Raw genomic sequence first — 19,189 nt, 5'->3', positions numbered from 1 at the left:
ATTCAGTGACTGGGATAATTGGGATGGGAGTGTCAGAGACAGTGCGATTGGCACAGGACAGAGCAGAGTTTAGGGCTGTTGTACATAGTCGCAAGCGACTCGACAGCAAATAACAACAACAAAAACCGACATTCAGGGAAACTAAACTTACTTATCAGCCTAGTAAGACAGAATTCCTTAAGGTGACATATTGCCATAGATAGTTATATAGGTATTAGACATAAATGTATATTTCCTTATATTGACTACACCTTTAAAGCAAACATATATGATACCATTTGCAGAAACAATCTGAAAAAATTTGTATGAATCCGTATTCAGTTGAGGCTGGATCATTTGTAACTTCATCCATTTAAAATATTCAATTCCAATTTCTAGTCTTGTAACTGGTATGTTGTTGTTGTTGTTGTTGTTCTATCAAGTCAGAACCCACTCACAGCTGACCCTCCCTCCAGTGGGTTTTCAGAGGTTGTAAATCACATGCGAGGAGATTGTCTGTCTCTCTTCTACAGAGCAGCTGATAGAGTCAAAGCACACGCCTTTGGGTTGGCAGTGCAGCATCTTACCCAGGAGACCACCAGAGCTCCCTGGCATTAATTTATAGTGACTGATTAAGTTTTCCAAGGGATAACATTTTTATTGGAAATAATGAGTGGGATGACAGCCATTTACAGACACAATCATACTTTACAAAGTCCTATGAGGCAAGAATTTATTTTTCTCTGCCTACTGACTTGTCCTCTTACTCACATGAAACAGACTAAAACTCCAATAGAAAAAAAACACAAAATGATATGACCCAGCCTTTCCACTACTAGGAATATATCCCAAGGAAATTAGAACTGAGACACACACAGACATTTGTACACCAATGTTCATAGCAGTGTTATTTACCATCACAAGAATATGGAAACAGCCCAAAAGTCCAACCACAACCAAATGGATTGAGAAGTTGTGGTACATTCATACAATGGAATACTATGCGGCACTCGGAGCAAAAACTTCAAAAAATCTACGTAATTTGGGAGTCTGGAGAGTGAACTAACACAGTCTCATAAGGACATATACCACATAAGATCATTATTGTAAAAATAGAAGGATAACTAGTAAACCATCTATGGGAACTCAAGGGGGACATGAAGGAGGAAGGATAGAGGTGAAACTACAGTTTGCATCATTTGGTAGGTGGAGGGGGGCAAATGGGAAAGATCCAGGTGAAATGACAGAGTAATAATGGGCAAAAGTCCAATGGTGATTAATTTTGTAAAACACAATGCATTAGAATGATTGTATGAAACACATTGTGAATGAAGAATAATGTGAAGCACAATGTATATGAACTTTATAAGCAAACCAATAAAAAAATAAAATGGGAAGAAAAGTAGCTATTTTTAACCAAAATGTTTGGTTTAAGAGTATCTTATATAGATTTTTTTATATATATAATTTTGTTGTTAAAATTACCAAACTTTACTGTAAGTTACATGATAAGATCACTTTTACCTTCTTCAGTCATGTACTTGATCAGTTCTTCCTTGGTGAGAAATCCACGTTTATTTGAATCTAATACCTAGAAGAGATAAGGAGGTGTGTATAATTTTTGTTTGATGGACAAAGTCTCCATTATCAATTTTTGGTAAAAATATACATCAATACATACAAACTGGGGTTCACATACCTCAAAAGCACGAAGAAGGACATCTTCTGGAATGGGTCTGTATCTGTAATTATGCAATAAAAGAAATATCATGGTCTCTACCTTCAGTCTTTACATAATAGATTACATAAAACAAAGTTGCTAACAGGAAATACTTCTTGTGAAATAGTTCAAAATCACTAGCATCTGTGATGTTATTTGGTAGCTTATTTCATTATTATGGAAATAAATTGATCTGTGAATAAAATCTCTTCTGTGTTTCTTCTCTTTGTTTCTTCTGTGAAACAATTATGCTGATGCTGTATTTTGCTATAAAGATAATCAAGATCAATTCTTATCATTGGTAATGTAAAATAAGAAAATAAAAAAATTATTCATGATTGTATAACTTATTTGCCTTTTAATTATGTCTTTTTATCAGTTACTTTTTATTGTGGAAGTTTGTAAAGCAAATTTATTTCCATTCAACCATTTATTTATACACATTTTGCTTTAGAAGAGAAATTACAATGGGCAACATATAACCAAATTCTCCCTAGTTCCTCCCTGTAATTCTCGCTTCCATCGATCCTCCTATGCTATTCCTCCTTGCCTTGTGGTACTTACCTTTGTGTCCTCTGTGGTTGGTTTTTCTATATAATACGTCCTTCTGCGGTGTTCTAGATCACCATACAGGCCTGTCTACTGTTCAGTTGAAAAGTGAGTCATGTGGGTGAGCTTTGTGTTTAGTTCAAAGGGTGGCCTCAGGGGTTTACAGTCCCTACTGGAGCTATGAGCCAGTCCATTTTTGGTTTTTAATTTTGTTCCACATTTCCCCTAACTTTACCCAGCATCTTCCTCTGTGGTCAGCAGTGGTAGCTCGGGCTTGTGGAAGCCGAGGCCCGTGTGGCCCGTTCTTCCTCTACTGCTTGGGGGTTTTTGTTGTTTCTTCAATGGATCCTGTCCTTTGGTTATTTTTTTTTTTTAATTCCTTCTCCAAACCACTGTTTATTCATGTATTGCTTAATTTCTCTATTTTTTAAAAAATATTTTATTACATTGTTTTTTTTCTTTTATATGACTCTGATTTATTTACAAAGTTTGAATATATTGTTGATGTGTCTTTGTTTTCTTCTTTGTTCTGGACAGAGAGACCAATAGTTGTACCTTAGATGGCTGCTAGCATGCCTGTAAGAGCCCAGTCACTACTCACCAGAGTAGGATGTAGAACACTGCCTTGTGGACTATGCTATGCCAACTGACCCCGATGTCCCCCAAGACTTGATGCCCCAAAGCCCCTTCCCTCAGAGTGTTTCTTTATGATTAAGAAGCTCACATAGCTTAACTTTCCCTGGTTGCCTTTGCTATAGTTACCATATATGCTAATACAAGCAGAGAAAGATACAGTTACCATATATGCTAATACAAGCTAATAAATCTTATGCTTGTGGCTGTAAGACTTTTCACTTGCCCATATCTGCCTATATATCTCCTTGTACTTTCATGTTTATCCTTTTTTGTGCTGACCATCCAGTTATTGTATACAGTCTCTCCTCTCCCTTGATCATCTTCATCTACTAGCTAATTTCTCCTCTCTTCTTACCCTGGCATTCAAGAATAATTCTTTCTACATGTAAATTCTTCTTTGGCTTTTTTAACAGTGAATTCATGTAATATTTGGCCTTTCTGACTTATTTCACTCAGCATGCTGTCCTCTAAATGCATGCATGTTATCCAGTATTTCATGAATTCTTCATTATTCAGAGTTGCATCGGATTCCGTAGTGACTTTATCCACTGGGCCCTTAGGTTGTTTCCATCTCTTTGCTGTTGTAATAATGCTGTGTAGTGGTCATGGGTGTGCAGATATTTGTGTTGCAGGTCTTATTTCAGCCAGATGTGTATCTAGTAGTGGAATCACTGGATCTAAAAGCATTTTGATTCCCAACTTTTTAAAGAAGCACCAAACTGTTTTCCATAGCAGCTACACCATTCTGCAGTCCAATCAGCAAATACACAGAATTTCCAGTCTCTTGTAAGTATGACATACTAGATCTTGGAATGTATTATAGTTCCAGTCTCTTCACACCCTGACCAGCATTTTATGCTTACTATTGAACTGAACTTTGCTATTGTTCCCACAGTGAGATCATCTCTTTGGTGTTTTGATTTCTACCTCTCTAATAGCTAATATTCCAATTATAAATACAACAAAAATCTTCACAACTGTACCAATAGGCAGCATCATGATAGATGGGGAAAAAAATCAGCACTCATTGTAGCAGCAGTCAAGAAATTTAAAAAAAAAAGTGTTACATAGAGAAAATTTGCTGTCAGGGACCTCTTTTAAGTACCAAACAGCAAGAATGTCAGTTTAAAGACCACTGTATCCTTGATTACAACCATAGTATTTTCAACTGGATTGTATACATCTGAAAGCCACACAAAGAACAAGGAAGACCTAAGAATTGGTTCTTTTGAATTGCAGTGTTGTTATGTGTCATCAAGTTGCTTGTACATAGTGACCCTAGCACAACAGCTCTGAAGCTTGCCCTGTCCTGAGCCAGACTCACTGACTCTGACACATCTACCCCTTATAACTCCACTTACTGTGTCAGTCCATCTTATCCAGAGTCTTCCTCTCCTGTGCTGTCCCTCCATCCTTCCAAGCTTAAAGTCCTTCTTCAAGGACTGCCTCTTTTTGGCAACATGCCCAAAGTATGTCAGACAGAGCTTAAAACAACTGAAAAAAAAAACCCACCAAAAAGATTTTTGCCTCTATGGAGAAACTTGATTTTGACCTCTCCAGTACAGACATGCTTGTTCTCTTGGCAATCCATGGTATGTTCTCTAGCACCACAACTCAAAAGCATCGATTCTTTTTCTGTCATCCTTAATCATTGTCAAGCTCTCTGATGCATAGCAAGTAATTGTGAAGACCATGGCCTGGATCAGACATGTCTTAATAGACTTGATTTGTGTTACTGGCTAAGAATATTGAACAGGTCGTGGACTGTCAAAAGAACAATTAAATCTTGTCTTGGAGGAAGTATAACCAAGTGCTCTTGGTTGATGAAAATTAAAGTTCATTAATTTTCTTGAAAATTAGGCTTTCATTTACTTCACAAACTCCGGGCATGGTGTCAGGAGGCACCAGTTCTTGGAGAGGGACAGTGTGCCTGAAACAACAGAGGGTCAATCAAAGTGAGGAAGATCCTCAACGAGATGGACTGAGAGTTACTGTAACGGTGAGCCTGAAACTGTGAAAACCGTGAGAATGACAAATCCATTCAAGTCTGATTTATGTGATTAGGAGTGGAGGACTTACAGCCATGCCCTGGTTGTTGTGTATTGTCAAGTCGGAGCCGACTCATAGCTGATCCTCCAGCAGTTTTCTGAGGCAGGAACTCATCCAGGAGAAGGGCCATCTTTCTCCTGTAGAGAAGCTGATGGATCCCACGTTTGGGTTGTCAATTCTCACAGTTTACCACCAGGCCACCAGAGCTCCCTTAATCAAGCCTTTAATCTTTTCTTGAGCCTTTAATCCATATATAAGGTCCTTTCTTGTCTTTTATGCCACTTTTATCTGGAAGTGTATTTTTTTAAATTTTTTATATTTTTTTTATTTCAGTGAACATCTACAGAGATTTTGGAAGTGTGTTTTATCAGAAATATTACCATTCTTGCTTTCTTAATTGCCATTTGCAGTGTGTGTGTATAGATGGAGGATAGAGATAGAGGCATATGTATATGTTTATGTATAACGTATATCTCTTGTGGACAGCATACTATGTTTTCCTCTGTTCTCTTCAGTGGTGTGTTGATTCCATTCACATTGAGTGCTGTTCTTCACAGACACAGCTTTATTGCCATTTTGCTGCATCTTTTTTTTTTATGCTGGTTTCTTTGTTCCATGTACTCTTCTGTGCTAAGTTCATATTGCTCATGACTTTTCTTACCATTTTCTTCTTTGCTGTTGTTTAAGTGTTTACTAAGTGCTTATGATTTTCTCTTTTTATTTTTTGTGTTTGTTACTGTTGTTGTACCATCAAGTTGGAACTGACCCATTGCTGACCCTCCAGTGCGTTTTCAGAGACAATTAATCACAAAGGAAGAGATCGCCCCCCCTCCTGTGGAGCAGTTAGTGGATTCGAACCACGTGCATTCAGGATTGCAGCCCAGATTCTAACTACTAGACCATCAGAGATCCCCCTCCCCCCTTCTTAAATTAGGTTTATTCATTTTCTTGGATGTTATTCTGTAATTTACTATTTTATTCTTAAATTCAACACAATTCACTTTATTTTTAAATTTACTCGACTTCTCTGCTAGAAAACTTTGTTAATTACACCTCTTTTTGCTTTGTTGTTTGCTCATTTGCAGACCGATGCCTCTGGTTCCCTGTTTTCAGTTTTGCAAGTTTAGTTTCATTTATGTTTTTCTATGTCTGGGTCAATTTGTAAATGATGTTGCCATGTGCATTTGTTCCAGGCTGTTGTCTGTCACTGTTGGCTCTCTGTGTAAAGAATTCCTGATTTCTTAGAAGGTTGAAATTGCCTTAATTTTTTTTTTAATCTGGGAATGTCCTAATTTCACTGACATCTATGAATAACAATTTTGCAGGTATAAAATTCTTGGTGGGCAAGTTTTTCTTCCAGAGTTTTATATATGCCATCCCATTGCCTTCTTGCCTGCATGGCCCGCTGATAAACAGCTGCTTAGTCTTACTGGTTCTCCTTTGTTATCCATTGTTCCCCAGCGGCTTTCAGTATTCTTTGTCTTTGATTTTGGAAAGCGTATTATGAAATGTCTTGGTGTTTTTCTTTTGCAATCTATCTTGTCTGGGCTTCATTGAGTTTTTGAAAGTGCATATTCTCATTTTTCATGCCCCCTGGTAAGTTGAAAGCATGTCTTCTCATTTTTCATGATATTTGGCAAGTTTTCTCTCAGAAAATCTTCAACAATTTTCTCTCTGCTCTTTGTCTCTTCATGTTCTGGGGTTGCAACCACATGTAAATCAGTCTTCTTGTCAGTGTTGAATAGAATTCTTATGATTTCTTCATGTTCCCTATTTGATTGTTCCTTTAACAGATTAATACTGAAGAATTTGCTTCATCTTATAATTCTATGTCTAACTGAATCAGTTCTTCGCTTTTGTCCTTCAAATGTGTTATCTATTTCTGAAATTTTAGACCTAATGTCTTGAAACTTAATTTGCTGTTTTTATATGGTTTCTAATTCTCTATTTTTTTTTTTTTGTTTGGTCAATTTGTTTTTGTACTGTGGGGCGGGTGGTTGTTTGGTTTTTTTCTCATTCTTCCAGAGTTTGTGTATATGTTCTGTACCTTCCAAGCATTCCTTCAAAGGCACTTCCCTGTCTTTCTTCTGAACTTTTTATCAAGATGTTCCAATAATATTTCTTACTCTGAAAGGTTTTCTTATTTTCTTATGATCACTTGTTTGTGACATCTTGTCCTGGGGTGTGGGTGATCTGAAGTCACCTGTTGCCCTGAGACATTGTGGTAGTGGTATGGTAGTATTTTGTTTTGATAGGTGTGATTGAGCAGTGAAAGTGTACCATGCAGTTCTCTAGTTTGACAACGTTAAGTCTTTGACTTCTTTCCTTCTGGCAAGTCTGACAAGAGGATGGAGCGGTATGTGAAGTTCTTTGTTCACTGTTTATGTACAACAGCTGTGTTGGTCTTGGTTGTAGTCTGTCACCAACCAGGTAGTATAGGAGCTATTCCGTGCTCTCTTCTCAAGGGGTGAAAAACTGTGTGTGAGTGTGTGTGTGCGCACGCTGTGTAGACACTGTTGCTGTCTGTTGCTAGACAGGGGGGAAAAAACCCAAAGAGTGGGCAATTCAAACAAGAAAGGAAGAAAAGGAAAACCAAAACTGGTATGGGTACAAAACGAAGGAGAAACTGAACAGGGTTGGGAAGAAATAGGCAAAGGAAAAGTAGAAGAAGAAGAAGAAATGAAAGAACCTTGCTTGTGGAGTGAGCTTGGCAATTGACTGGCACTCCTGCCATTGCTATCATGCTGGACACAAGACATCTGATCTGGGGACAGTCCAGCAGAAGGTGCAGGTTGGATGGCCTCATCAGGACAGAGTGTCTGCTCATCAGGGAGGTGGACAGGGCATTATGGAAAGCCTGGCATGTGGCACTGTCCACAGATGGCGCTGCTGTTGGCCTAGGTCATGCTGAGAGACAGGGACGTCAGCAGAGATGACGTTTCTGCCAGCTTCAGAGGTGCCGAGGGCAGTCTGCCTGGCCAGGCATGGTGTCTCTATCATTCCAAGGGACAGGTGCAAGCATGGCATGCAGTCAGAGACGCGCACTCTGCTGGTATGACGAGGTAGACAGCTCAGGGAGTGAAGTGTGCCTGGAGCCTGATGCACACAGTGCCAGACTAGGCGGTACACTGTCCTTGGGCAGCAGCTGAGGGGGCACACCACTTCAAATCTAGGAGGAGGAGTGTGTGCACCTCCCCTTCTGGGGACAACTTGCACCTGACATTGGGGCAAAATGCACCTGGGGACATCCAGCCAAACACAGTCATTGCCAACTCAAAAGTGGCCAAAGATGGCCTACTCCACTGGACCCAAAAGGCAGAGTACACAGGAGTATATTCACAGCTCCACATGTGAACATGGTGTGTGCCAGGCATGACATCCCCTGGCGCATCTAGTTTCTACAGCTCGAGAGGTAGCAAGTGTGTCTCTGAATGCGGAGCTGCACGTGCAGTCAGCACTAGATGCACAATGGCCAAGAGGACCTCAGGAAGAGCACAGATGGAGCCGAGGGAGCACTGCTAGCCATTGGAGGGTGGTCTCAGGGTGTAAGTCATTCTCCTGAGCCTCAGAGGAAAATATATGAAGCACGGGGAAGACTGCACCTTTCTCGTCACCAGTCAGCTGCTGGTGTGGATGTTGTTGCTATTCTGGGTTCCTGGGCCAGTGTGAAAACAGCAAAAGTTTTACATGGCTGTGCTGTGTCCAGTCTGCTCACAATTCACCACTCCATCTATCTCATCATTTAATTTAATGTCTTCATTTTGCTGCTTCCTTCAGTTAGTGTTTGAACCACTTCATTATTACCTTGGAAACGAAGGGTTTCAGGATTATAATCTGACTCTGTTACCTTTATTTAGATTCATTATAAAGTGCTTGATATTTACAATCACATACTTACTGGAAGTTCAAGAGTAAAGTAAAAGGTTAGAAGGAAATGACTTTAAGATAATACTAGTTGAACACAAAAAGGGAAAATGCCAAGTGTTTTGAAATTAACGTAATTCTTATCATTATTTTGCATAGATAATTATATCTATTCACGTACCTTTTTTCCAGCAGCACGCTAGTCATCACTGGAAGGAATTTTTCAAAGCGAATGTATCCAGTGGGTTCTTCTTCTTCTACCTAAACAATCAATAGATGTATTGAGCATCAATGTTTTCCCAGCAATAAGTCAAGTCCAGGATTTTATAATGAACACATGTGGGCATAAGCCCTGCTCACAGTTTATATCCTGAGAGGGAAGATGTACTCCTATTGCTGTTGTTAGCTGCCATTGAGTCAGAACTGACTCACGGCTGACCCTCTGGTGGGTTTTCAGTGTCTGTACCTCCCACGAGAGGAGACTGCCCCTCCTTCTCCCACAGGAGAGCTAGTGAAGCAGAAACGCCTGCCTTTAGGTTACCACTAAGCTACCAGAGCTCCCTTGCTAATACTAGTTGTTGTGTTGTTGTTAGGTGCCATCGAGTCACCTGCAACTCATAGTGACCCTATGTACAACAGTCCTAAAACCTGCTCTGTCCTGTGCCAATCTCACTGTCTCCAACACACCTACCACCATTACCCCAGTCACTTCCTCTCCTGCACGTCCCTCCACCCTCCAAAGCATGATGTCCCTCTCGAAGGACTGGTCCTTCCTTGCAACTTCCCAAAGTATGTCAGATGAAGCCTCAAAATCCTTGCGTCCAAGGAGCAGCCTGGTTTCACCCTCTCCAGGACGAACCTGTTTGTTTTCCTGGCAGTCCATGGTATATTCATTACCCTTCTCCAACACCACAGCTCAAAGGCATCAATTCTCCTTCTATCATCCTCTCTGATGCATAGTAAGTGATTGCAAAGACTATGGCCTGTATCAGGCACACCTTTGCTCTTCAGTACTTTGGAGAGGTCTCGGACAGCACACTTTCCCAGTGCAATTTATCTTTTCATTTCCTGGCTGCTGGTGCCAAGATATTACTTCTTCTTCTTGTTGTTGTTGTTATGTGCCATTGAGTCACCTGCGACTCATAGCGACCCTATGTACAGGAGCTCTATATGCTCTTCTATCCTGTGCCAACCTAGCCATCTCAAACGCACTTATTCCCACCTCTCCCGTCACTGAATCGATCCATCTCATCAAAGGTCTTCCTCTCCTTCGCCGGCCCTCCACTCTGCCAAACATGATGTCCCTCTCCAAGGACCAGCCCCTCCTTGCAACATGCCCAAAATATGTCAGATGAAGCTTCAGAATCCTTGACTCCAGGGAACACTCTGGCTTCACCCTCTCCAGGGCAAACCTGTTTGTTCTCCTAGCAGTCCATGGTATATTCAACACTCGTCTCCAGCACCACAGCTCCAAAGCAGTAATTATAATAATAAAAACACAATTGAATGTCTAATTACAATTTCCCACCACTCGTCTGTCAGTGTGTTGCGTTAGAGAGGCCTGCGTGATACTGGAAGCCATTCCAACAGATTTTTAAGTACAAGCAGGGTCACCCATGATGGGAAGAGCTTCTTCTAGAAGAACCTGGCAACCTACTTGTGGAAAAAAAATAAGAAAGGGCAGTGAAATGCATGAATAGCAGCGAATGAAGACAAGCCACTCAGATTGGAGATACTCAACATGCAACAAGGGAAGAGCTGCCTCCGCAAAGTAGATCCGTTTTTGGTGATGTGAGAAAGCTTTCGGATCTTCACTTGATGATGTGGCAGGATTTAAAATAAGAAGAAACAGGGGCAAACATTCACTAACAATCAGAATGTGAGAAGTAGAAGTAGGAAACGAATAAAATCTATGAAAGTTATAAAAATGAAATGGAATAACTTAAGATCAATGTGCTAATCCGAACTGAGCTGAAACGGACTACTTACTATTAGCTATTCTGAATTGGATATGCACAGGGTCTACTAGGCTAAAAAGACAAATTGAAGAGGAATGACATTAGACTCATATTAATATGGGGGGAACCCCCAACATTTAAAGACGTATCCTGACATACAGTGCCAGAGAATGAGCATATCTGCTTCGAAAGAAGTACAGCCAGAGTGCTCCTTGCCAATGGGGACAGCAAGACTTTGGACATTCTCAGAAAAGGCCATTTGCTAGAGAAGCATACCTTGCTTGGTAAATGAGAACTACTTTTTTTTATGTTTTTACTACATTCATACCATTCAAATCCTGGTGACCTCAGATTTCAGGATGGCAGAATGATGTGTGTTGGAATTTCTAAGCTCAGTGATACATGACAAATTATCCCCAGGTGTCTCCTGATTCTATCTGAGTATTCTGCACATTAATGTCCATGTGGGGAGCTGAGTAGCAGTACTCTGGAACTACTGACCCCAGGGAGCCCCTGAAAAATAAAATTCAGTCTCAGGAGATTACTACAGGAAAAATAACTTTAAAAAAAAAATTTTGTCCCCTAAATTTGTTCCAGAAGCTGGAGCAATGGTTTGCATGCCTGTTTCCCTGACCCCAGCAAAGAGTTCCAACCTTTAAAACATCCAAACCCTTCTTTATTTTATGAGCACCTTTGCAATCACAAGCTGTTTTCGTTTTTCCGAAGGAGGTTCCGCTCTCTGCTTCCCTTCCATCGTGTCAGCACTGACTAGTGACATCTCGCATAGCGACTCACGGTGCTCCTCTGCACAGCCCTACAGTTCCCACGGGCACTTGTGAAAACAGCAGCATCATTCTCTCTCAAAAGGCCTTCACAGAGCCAAAACAATACAAAATCGTTCTAAGCAGATTATCTCCAATTCATCACATTGGCAAAAGCAACACACATTTTCTCTGACTTTAAAAAAAAAAATTTGGATAATGAATAAAACTTTGAACTCACAGACCTCAAGTCAGAACTGACTCAAAGAAGAGCCTCCAGCACGTTTGAAAGTCAACTGCAGAGCGGAGACTGCCCGTCTTTCTCAAAAGAAGTCATTCGTGGATTAGAACTCCCAAGGGTAAGGCCAGCGGGGGCAATTCCCTATGAAATACACCGCCAGCGCCCCCCAGTGAATAAACAGAGGCCTAATTTTTAAAAAGTCAAATGGGGAGTGGTAAGATTATCTGTAATTGGAGTAGAAACTGTAAAATCTTTCTGTGACCCAACACTGTCCTCTAGAGGCCACATCAGATCCATTCTTTCATAAAGATTGACAAGCAACAGTTTAAAAACAATATGATTACAAGATAATGCTAAGGACAACATTTACGCGAGGTTTAATATGAACTAGGTACAATTTTCTATACTAAGATGTTTTGTATATTTAAATTAACTTTTTCTCTTTAATCATTTTAGGTGAGATGGTACAGATGGTGGCTGTCCACCCTGCCCACCCAGTTCCCTATTGTCCACTCTTACATTACGATGGCACACTTAGTTCAACTAATGAACCAGTGCTGGTGTATTACTAACTAAATTCCACACTGTATTCCGATTTCACTTGGTATTTTAAAAATATGGTCTACTGAGAATATGAGGAGAGAAACAAGAAGAGTCACATTGAATGGAAATTCAAGTTTTCTGTAAACTTTGCTTAAAATATTAATTTTTTTTTAAATGAGAAAATTCCCTCCTCTTCCCTTCCCTAGGAAGACATCTAATACATTTTTTTTCATAGACTTCTAAAAAAAATAAGACATACAAAACCACAGATAAAGGGAGAAGGTTCTATTATTTCTTCTGGTCTCAAACAAGTCCTTTAACTTTATGAAGATATTAGTAAGAGAGGACAAGAACACTACTTTCTAGAAATGTTATGAAATAATGACTGGATGATTATATAAACCTAGATTTAAAAGATACCAAATACTGAACCATAACCTATACTGTGTATGTATATATTGGCATACTTTAGAGATACTTTGGGATTGGTTCCAGATCAGTACAGTAAAGTGAATACTGAAATTGAGCAAGCCAGCAAACTGTTTGGCTTTCCAGTGCAGACGAGGGTATCTTAAACTCCACTGTCATCTGTTATGTGTGCAACAGCATTACAAAAAAGCTTCAAGTATTGTCAGAATTATCAAATATGACACAGAAAAAAAATTAAAAAATATGACACAGAGACGTGAACACATGTAGTAAAGCTTTTATATATATAAAGTATTAATATTCTAAAAGTGTGAAGTATATTTATACTCAAAGACTGAATCACTATCAAGTAGAAGTCCTCATAACTTATTGAAGATGAGCAAAACAGAGATTTAAAATCTGGAACCATATATTACAGAACACATATATAGAAAATGGTATAGCTCAAACCAATTTTCTCCAAGAGAAATGTTAACTTAAAATTAATTCAAGAAAGACTCCCTAAATCACAGCAGACATATTCATAAAGACTAGAAGTCTATTGCCATCTCTTCACTTAGAAAAAAGTCTTAATAGGAAAAATCCCCTTGGCTTTTGCATTGATTGTTGCTGCTATTGTCAGGTAATGTGAGGTCTACCAGGTCTATGATGACTCACTGCAACCCCATAAACAACAAATCTCAGAAGCTACTGAGAGAGGGAAATTGTCTGCCTTGTAGTAGAATAAAACAGTACAGTCCCTATGTCAGACTAAGGGGAGTTTCAAAGCAGAGTTTGGTGGACAGAGCAGGGGATGAAGGAATGAGGAAAGGTCCGGTGAGGATCCGAAAAGGTAGAGTAATGGAGAATGGAGGGAATTCCTCCTCTAACCTCAGTTTTCTCATTGTAATTCAGGAAGAATAGTAATATTTAACTCACAGAGTTGTGATGATTATGTCAAAGGTGTTTTGTGAACATAAGACTCTGGTTATTATTATTATTCGCTCTATCAATAGTGTAAGGAGCTCTGGTGGCTTAGTTGGTAAGGAGTTGTATTGCCAACCCAAAGGCACGTGGTTCCAATCCACCAGCTGCTCCACAGGAGAAAGATGAGCAATCTCTTCTCATGTGGTTTACTGCTCAAAAACCCACTAGTCAGCTGGGTCAATTCCAAATTGATGGCACAAAACCACAACATCAGTAGGTACACATTACTGCTTCTATGCTATGGAAAGGCAGCTTCTAAAAAAAAATTTTTATCTTTGCTGTTGGGATTTCAGAAGTATGCTCTGGCCCACTTCATACTGCCATTTTTTAAATAGAAATTTGACCCTGCCTTCTCAGCCATAAAATGCCACATGAAATGTGTGGTTAAATGAGATAAAGCATTAAATTGCCTCTATGACATACCTTTTCCCTCCCCCAGATTCCTGCCTAGAGGAGAGGGTACATTATTAGCAGTGCTGCCTCTGCCTCTACTGTTCCTAACAAGCCTCTCTAAGTGGACAGGACAGGGACAGTATCCTTCTTCTTCAAAACAAACATAGTTATAACCTAGTTTCTTCTAAGAGGGGGGCTAGAGTGCTGGAAAGGAAATGATGATTCAAAGCAGCCTAGACAGTGTTTATGAACATAAGGGAGCTCTCGTGGCTTAGAGGTAAGCATTCCACTGCCAACCCAAAGGCTGTTGATCCCTTCTAGTCAAGCACAACTCATAGTGACCCCATGAACAAAAAGCCTAAAGGCCCTCTACAACTATCACCATTTATCAGAGTTCATAGAGTTTCCAGAGGCATGTTGTTTAGGAAGCGGATGACACTCCCGCTTCCAAACCTGTCATGGTCTGTTATAGTTATGTGCCATTGAGTCACCTGCGATGTACAGCAGCTCTGAACCCTTCCCTGTCCTGAGACAGTCTCACTAATTCCAACACACTAACTAATCTCCATTGCCCCAGTTATTGTATCAATCCATCTTATTGGGGTCCTCCTCTCCCGTGCTGTCCGTCCACCCTTCGAGCATGATGTCCTTCTCCAAGGTCTGGTCCTTCCTGGCCACATGCCCAAAGTAAGTGAGGCAGAGCTTCAAAATCCTAGCCTCCAAGGAGACTTGGTTTCACCCTCTCTAAGACAGGCCTATGGTATGTTCAAGACCCTTCTCCAGCACCACAACTCAAAGGCATCTATTACTCTGTTATCCTTAGTCATCATCCAGCTCTCTGAAGCAATAACAAGTAACTGAGAAGGCCATGGCCTGGATCAGATGCACTTAGTCTGTAGATTGTCATCACTGCTTTTCAGCACTCTGGAGAGGTCTATGACAATAGATTTTCCCAACACAATTCGTCTTTTGATTTTCAGACTGCTGGTGTTAAGAGAGTAGATTGTGGATTCAAGCAAGCTGTAATTGCTAACAACCTCAATCTCTTCTCCATCTATTATGGTGTTGCCCAAAGGTACATGGTTCAAATCCAGTAGCTGCTCCATGGGAGAAAAATGGACAATCTCCTCTTGTGTAATTAACTGACTCTGAAAACCCACTGAAGAGTCAACCATGAGTTGTTTCCAGCTCTGCAGCATACAATAACGACAATAGGGACATAAAAATAAAGTCTTTTGGGGGAAAGCTTCTCCCAGGTTGGCCCTGCTGTTTACCTTGAAGTCATCTTAACAGTGGATGGTCTACCTGATGTGCCTTGCTTTTCCTCCTTAGAATATATGGTTGTTTATGTGACCTGGTGGTTCACTGGTTTGAAACCACCTACCTCTCCAGAGTAATGTAAGAGTGGACAATAGGGAACTGGGTGGACAGGGTGGACAGCCACCATCTGTACCATCTCACCTAAAATGATTAAAGAGAAAAAGTTAATTTAAATATACAAAACATCTTAGTATAGAAAATTGTACCTAGTTCATATTAAACCTCGCGTAAATGTTGTCCTTAGCATTATCTTGTAATCATATTGTTTTTAAACTGTTGCTTGTCAATGCATTACTCTCCAGTATGCTTGCCCCAAGATTACTCATCCTTGGAAATCCTAGGGAGCAGTTCCACTCTGTCCTAGAAGTTCACTCACTTCTTGGAAGCTTTAAATTGAACTTGATTGCAATGGGTAGTTTTGTTTAATGTGACCTGAAGAAAATACATCACCTTCAGTGCCGCATGCAGGAGCCCAACCTAGGCGCTAACATGGCTCCTTCAGGCATCCCACACACTGACTCGTCCTGCCCACTACAGAGAATGCTCGAAAAATATGTAAATGCCGTAGGATTTTCTAAAACTCAGCATTTTACTAAAGTTGAGAGTATCAGTAGATATTGTTTCTCATTCTGCCTTGGTATTAAGTCAATTTCTTTTCTTTTACACCTGAGGGAATTCGCACACAAAGAGGTGAAGTGCCTGTTTCAGCTCCTCAAAGTTAGTCAGGTGTTTTGATGGGTCACGGTCTAAAGTTCTTTAGGCTCATTCCCATAATGGAATTGTTAGGCCCTCTCTTTTCTCGTTCCAGCATCACTTATTTGAATGCTGAGCCCACTGAATAGGCACAATAAAGCACACAGCGAGAAGTCATTTCTCACCAGTGACAGAGCAGTCAATAAATTGAACTATTTCATGCTTCACAAAAATCAAGATCCTATCAGCAATTAAGATGGTTTATAAATGCTACATTTCACATTTCAATTAGTTCCAGGTCACGAAATAAGATGTACATAAGAAGCTTTTCAAAACTATCTGTAGTAAAACTTGGAAAAAACCTATAAGATATTTCAAGTTAGATTCCACATATTGCTTATGCAGATTTTGACAAAAATATATTTCAGAACCAAAATATAAATATAATTTAGAATAACAAAATTCATCAGCATTACCAAAAATACTACTTTTTCAAATGAAAAATTTTTAAACCATCTACTCTGGGGAAATTATTTAAAGATTACAGAGGTCATAGTGCAAAAGTTGAAAAATCCTTTCTTATAAATAGGTCTGTCAAATCTAGATTGGATCATCTCTTAAAATGAGATGAATTAGAAATTAAAAAATTAACATGTAGCTAAACCAAGTAATTGGTAAGGTCCTTTTTCAACTCTGAGTTTCTGTAATTTTTTTTAAAAGTTGATTAAATTTTAATTTTCACAAGTTTATTTTATCAAGAGATAACAGAAGATTATTCAAAATAGGTAGAAACATAATAGTAGTGCTTCATTTTTTTTAACTGCTGGTAAGGCTTATTATGAAAATCTGATGAAGAATTGCAGGCTGCAATGCAAAAGTTCTTTTCTCAGCCACCATGGGATATGATGTCACTATGAGTCTGGGAGAGCCTGGCTGTGGGTACCACTTCTTGTCTTCAACTGTGATTGTGCGATATCAGCAAGTGCACTTTGTATCTTTTCCAGAAGCATATCCCCTCGATAAACAACATCTTCCAGACATGTAGCAGCTTCATGGTTTTCTTCTAGCTTATACAAACTGGCAGCCTGTAGAGCAGCTGTAGACTCTTCACTGGGTAAGGAATCTATCAAAACATCTATGTCTTTTGCTGTTCGTGCAATAAGTGCTGCAAAAAGCTGTGCATATACTTCTGTAGGATTAGCTGGTTGATCTTTGTTGATTGTCATCTGAATATTACTAAAAGAGGAAGGTGGACCACATTGCTGCAACACTCCAATGGCATTACAAAACTGATCTGCAAGCGAGTTGACAGCGTCTTGGAGCTGCGTGAGGCGATCCGCCATCGAGTTTCTGTAATTTGAAGTGATGTGGTTAATAGGCCATGATTTTCCCAGTTTATCCTCTGAAGTTGGGACAGCTATACTCAAAGTGCTTCATCCTTTTCTGGGCATTTCTCTCTATCCTGCTTTGAGAGACCCTTCTCCACTTGGTAGTTTATGCAAGGGGTAAAGCAACTGTCCCCACCAAGGGACTCTTCTACCCTAGATAGTCTCCTTCTCAAAATCGTACTGCAATAAAATTCAAAGAAAAACTTCATCCTGGGTTAATATTTTGCTTAAACAAAGGAAAAGTATTTTACAAATAAATATCTGGAGATGTTTTGTCATTGTTGTTGTGTACCATAGATTCTGAACCAGCCAATAGCTGACCTTCCAGTGGGTTTTTGGAGACAGTTCATCACACAGGAGGAGACTGTCCCTCCTTTCTCAGTAGAGCAGCTGGTGGATTCGAACCATGTGCCTTCAGGTTGGCAGCACAACTCCTTACCACTAAGACAATATTCCTTAAAGGAAATGTACTCAAAGGCATAATTTAAATTACATAAAATATGGTTTTTTTTAAAAAAAATAACTTATAAAACATGTCAATTTTTAAATGTCACTATTTTTTATAAAGCAATTTTGTTTAAAGTCTCAACACACAACTTCAACATCTTTGTTATAACTAAACTTGTAAAATCATATATGCATGTAATTATTTCCCCCCCCCTTATTGCAGAGGTAACACGATTCTGTGCAGAAAAACTGAATAGTCGTTAGGAAAAGACATCATCCTGTTATCCCATCATCTAAAGATCATGCTGGAGTAGTTTTTGTTATTGTTGTGGGGTGTTTTGCATTTATTTACATATATATATCTATATATGGCTGTGGATACTGTAAATGGATAAGCATTTAACTACCAACAAAAAGGTGGATGGTTATATGTACACCTATGTTCATCACAGCATTATTCACAATAGCAAGAAAATGGAAACAACCCAGCTGCCTTTAGTCAATGATTGGATAGAGGAACTGTGGACATTCACACAAAGGGATACAACGCAGCATTAAAGAACAACAAGAAAAGAGGGGTTAAATAATGAACACTGCATTGGAACAGATGAAGGAAACAATCGTTTAAAGGAAAATATGAAAACAGTCCGGAACAAGAGGTGCACAGCAAAGTGGACTGAGAGAGGATTGAAGGGAGGGGCTCAGGAGGGGAGAGGGAGGAAATGACACAAAAATAAATGAAATTTTTTTTGCAATTTTTTTTTATTTTAATGAAAGTCCACAGACTTTGGATTTCCAGTCATTCTCTGCTGCACAATTTCCTAGCTGCCCACTCCTCCCTCCCAGTTCACTTTTCTCTTTGAAAAGTGAAAAAAAAAATCTTTCATTGTTAATACAATCCCCTCCAGTCCACTCCAGCTTTCATTCTAGACTCCTGTCATGACAATAATACCTAATCATACATTCTTCCTAAACAGTTTTCTCCCTCATCTGTTTCAATGCAGTATACATTATTTATCCCCGCTTAGTTTCCCTTCAACTCCGATATCAGACCCACTTTACAACAGTGGCACTATGCAGTATCTGTCCTTTTGTGACTGAGATATTTCACTCAGCATAATGTCCTCCAGGTCATCCATTTTCTATAAAATTTTATGAGTTCCTTGTTTTTCAATGCAGCATAGTATTCCATTGTGTGAATATACCACAGCTTCTCTATCCATTCGTTTGTTGATGGGCACTTGGGTTGTTTC

General features: G+C 39.5%; 2 protein-coding genes across 2 annotated transcripts in view; both read right to left on the bottom strand.

Moving 5' to 3' along the window:
- Positions 1–19,189, bottom strand: part of EFCAB2 (EF-hand calcium binding domain 2) — a 110,211-nt gene that overhangs the window by 8,068 nt on the left and 82,954 nt on the right. The window contains exons 4-6 of the mRNA XM_006897755.1: positions 8,979–9,058; positions 1,679–1,721; positions 1,504–1,570 (exon numbers count right to left, since the gene is read on the bottom strand). Coding sequence (XP_006897817.1) covers positions 1,504–1,570; positions 1,679–1,721; positions 8,979–9,058 — 190 coding nt within the window. The remainder of the gene's footprint in view (positions 1–1,503; positions 1,571–1,678; positions 1,722–8,978; positions 9,059–19,189) is intronic.
- LOC102845643 (mediator of RNA polymerase II transcription subunit 21-like) lies at positions 17,013–17,444 on the bottom strand. The gene has a single exon (XM_006897737.1). The coding sequence runs from the start codon at positions 17,442–17,444 to the stop codon at positions 17,013–17,015; it is 432 nt and encodes a 143-aa protein (XP_006897799.1).

The sequence above is a fragment of the Elephantulus edwardii genome, unplaced genomic scaffold (genome assembly GCF_000299155.1).
Source record: "Elephantulus edwardii isolate Elephantulus edwardi_28Jun2011 unplaced genomic scaffold, EleEdw1.0 scaffold00214, whole genome shotgun sequence".
NCBI classification, from domain to species: Eukaryota; Metazoa; Chordata; class Mammalia; order Macroscelidea; family Macroscelididae; genus Elephantulus; species Elephantulus edwardii.
The sequence above is the reverse complement of the archived record's forward strand: the minus strand, read 5'-3'. Positions and strand labels throughout refer to the sequence as shown.

Excerpts from the sequence above, each read along its gene's own strand:
- LOC102845643 (XM_006897737.1), bottom strand. The coding sequence starts at position 17,444 with ATGGCGGATCGCCTCACGCAGCTCCAAGACGCTGTCAACTCGCTTGCA.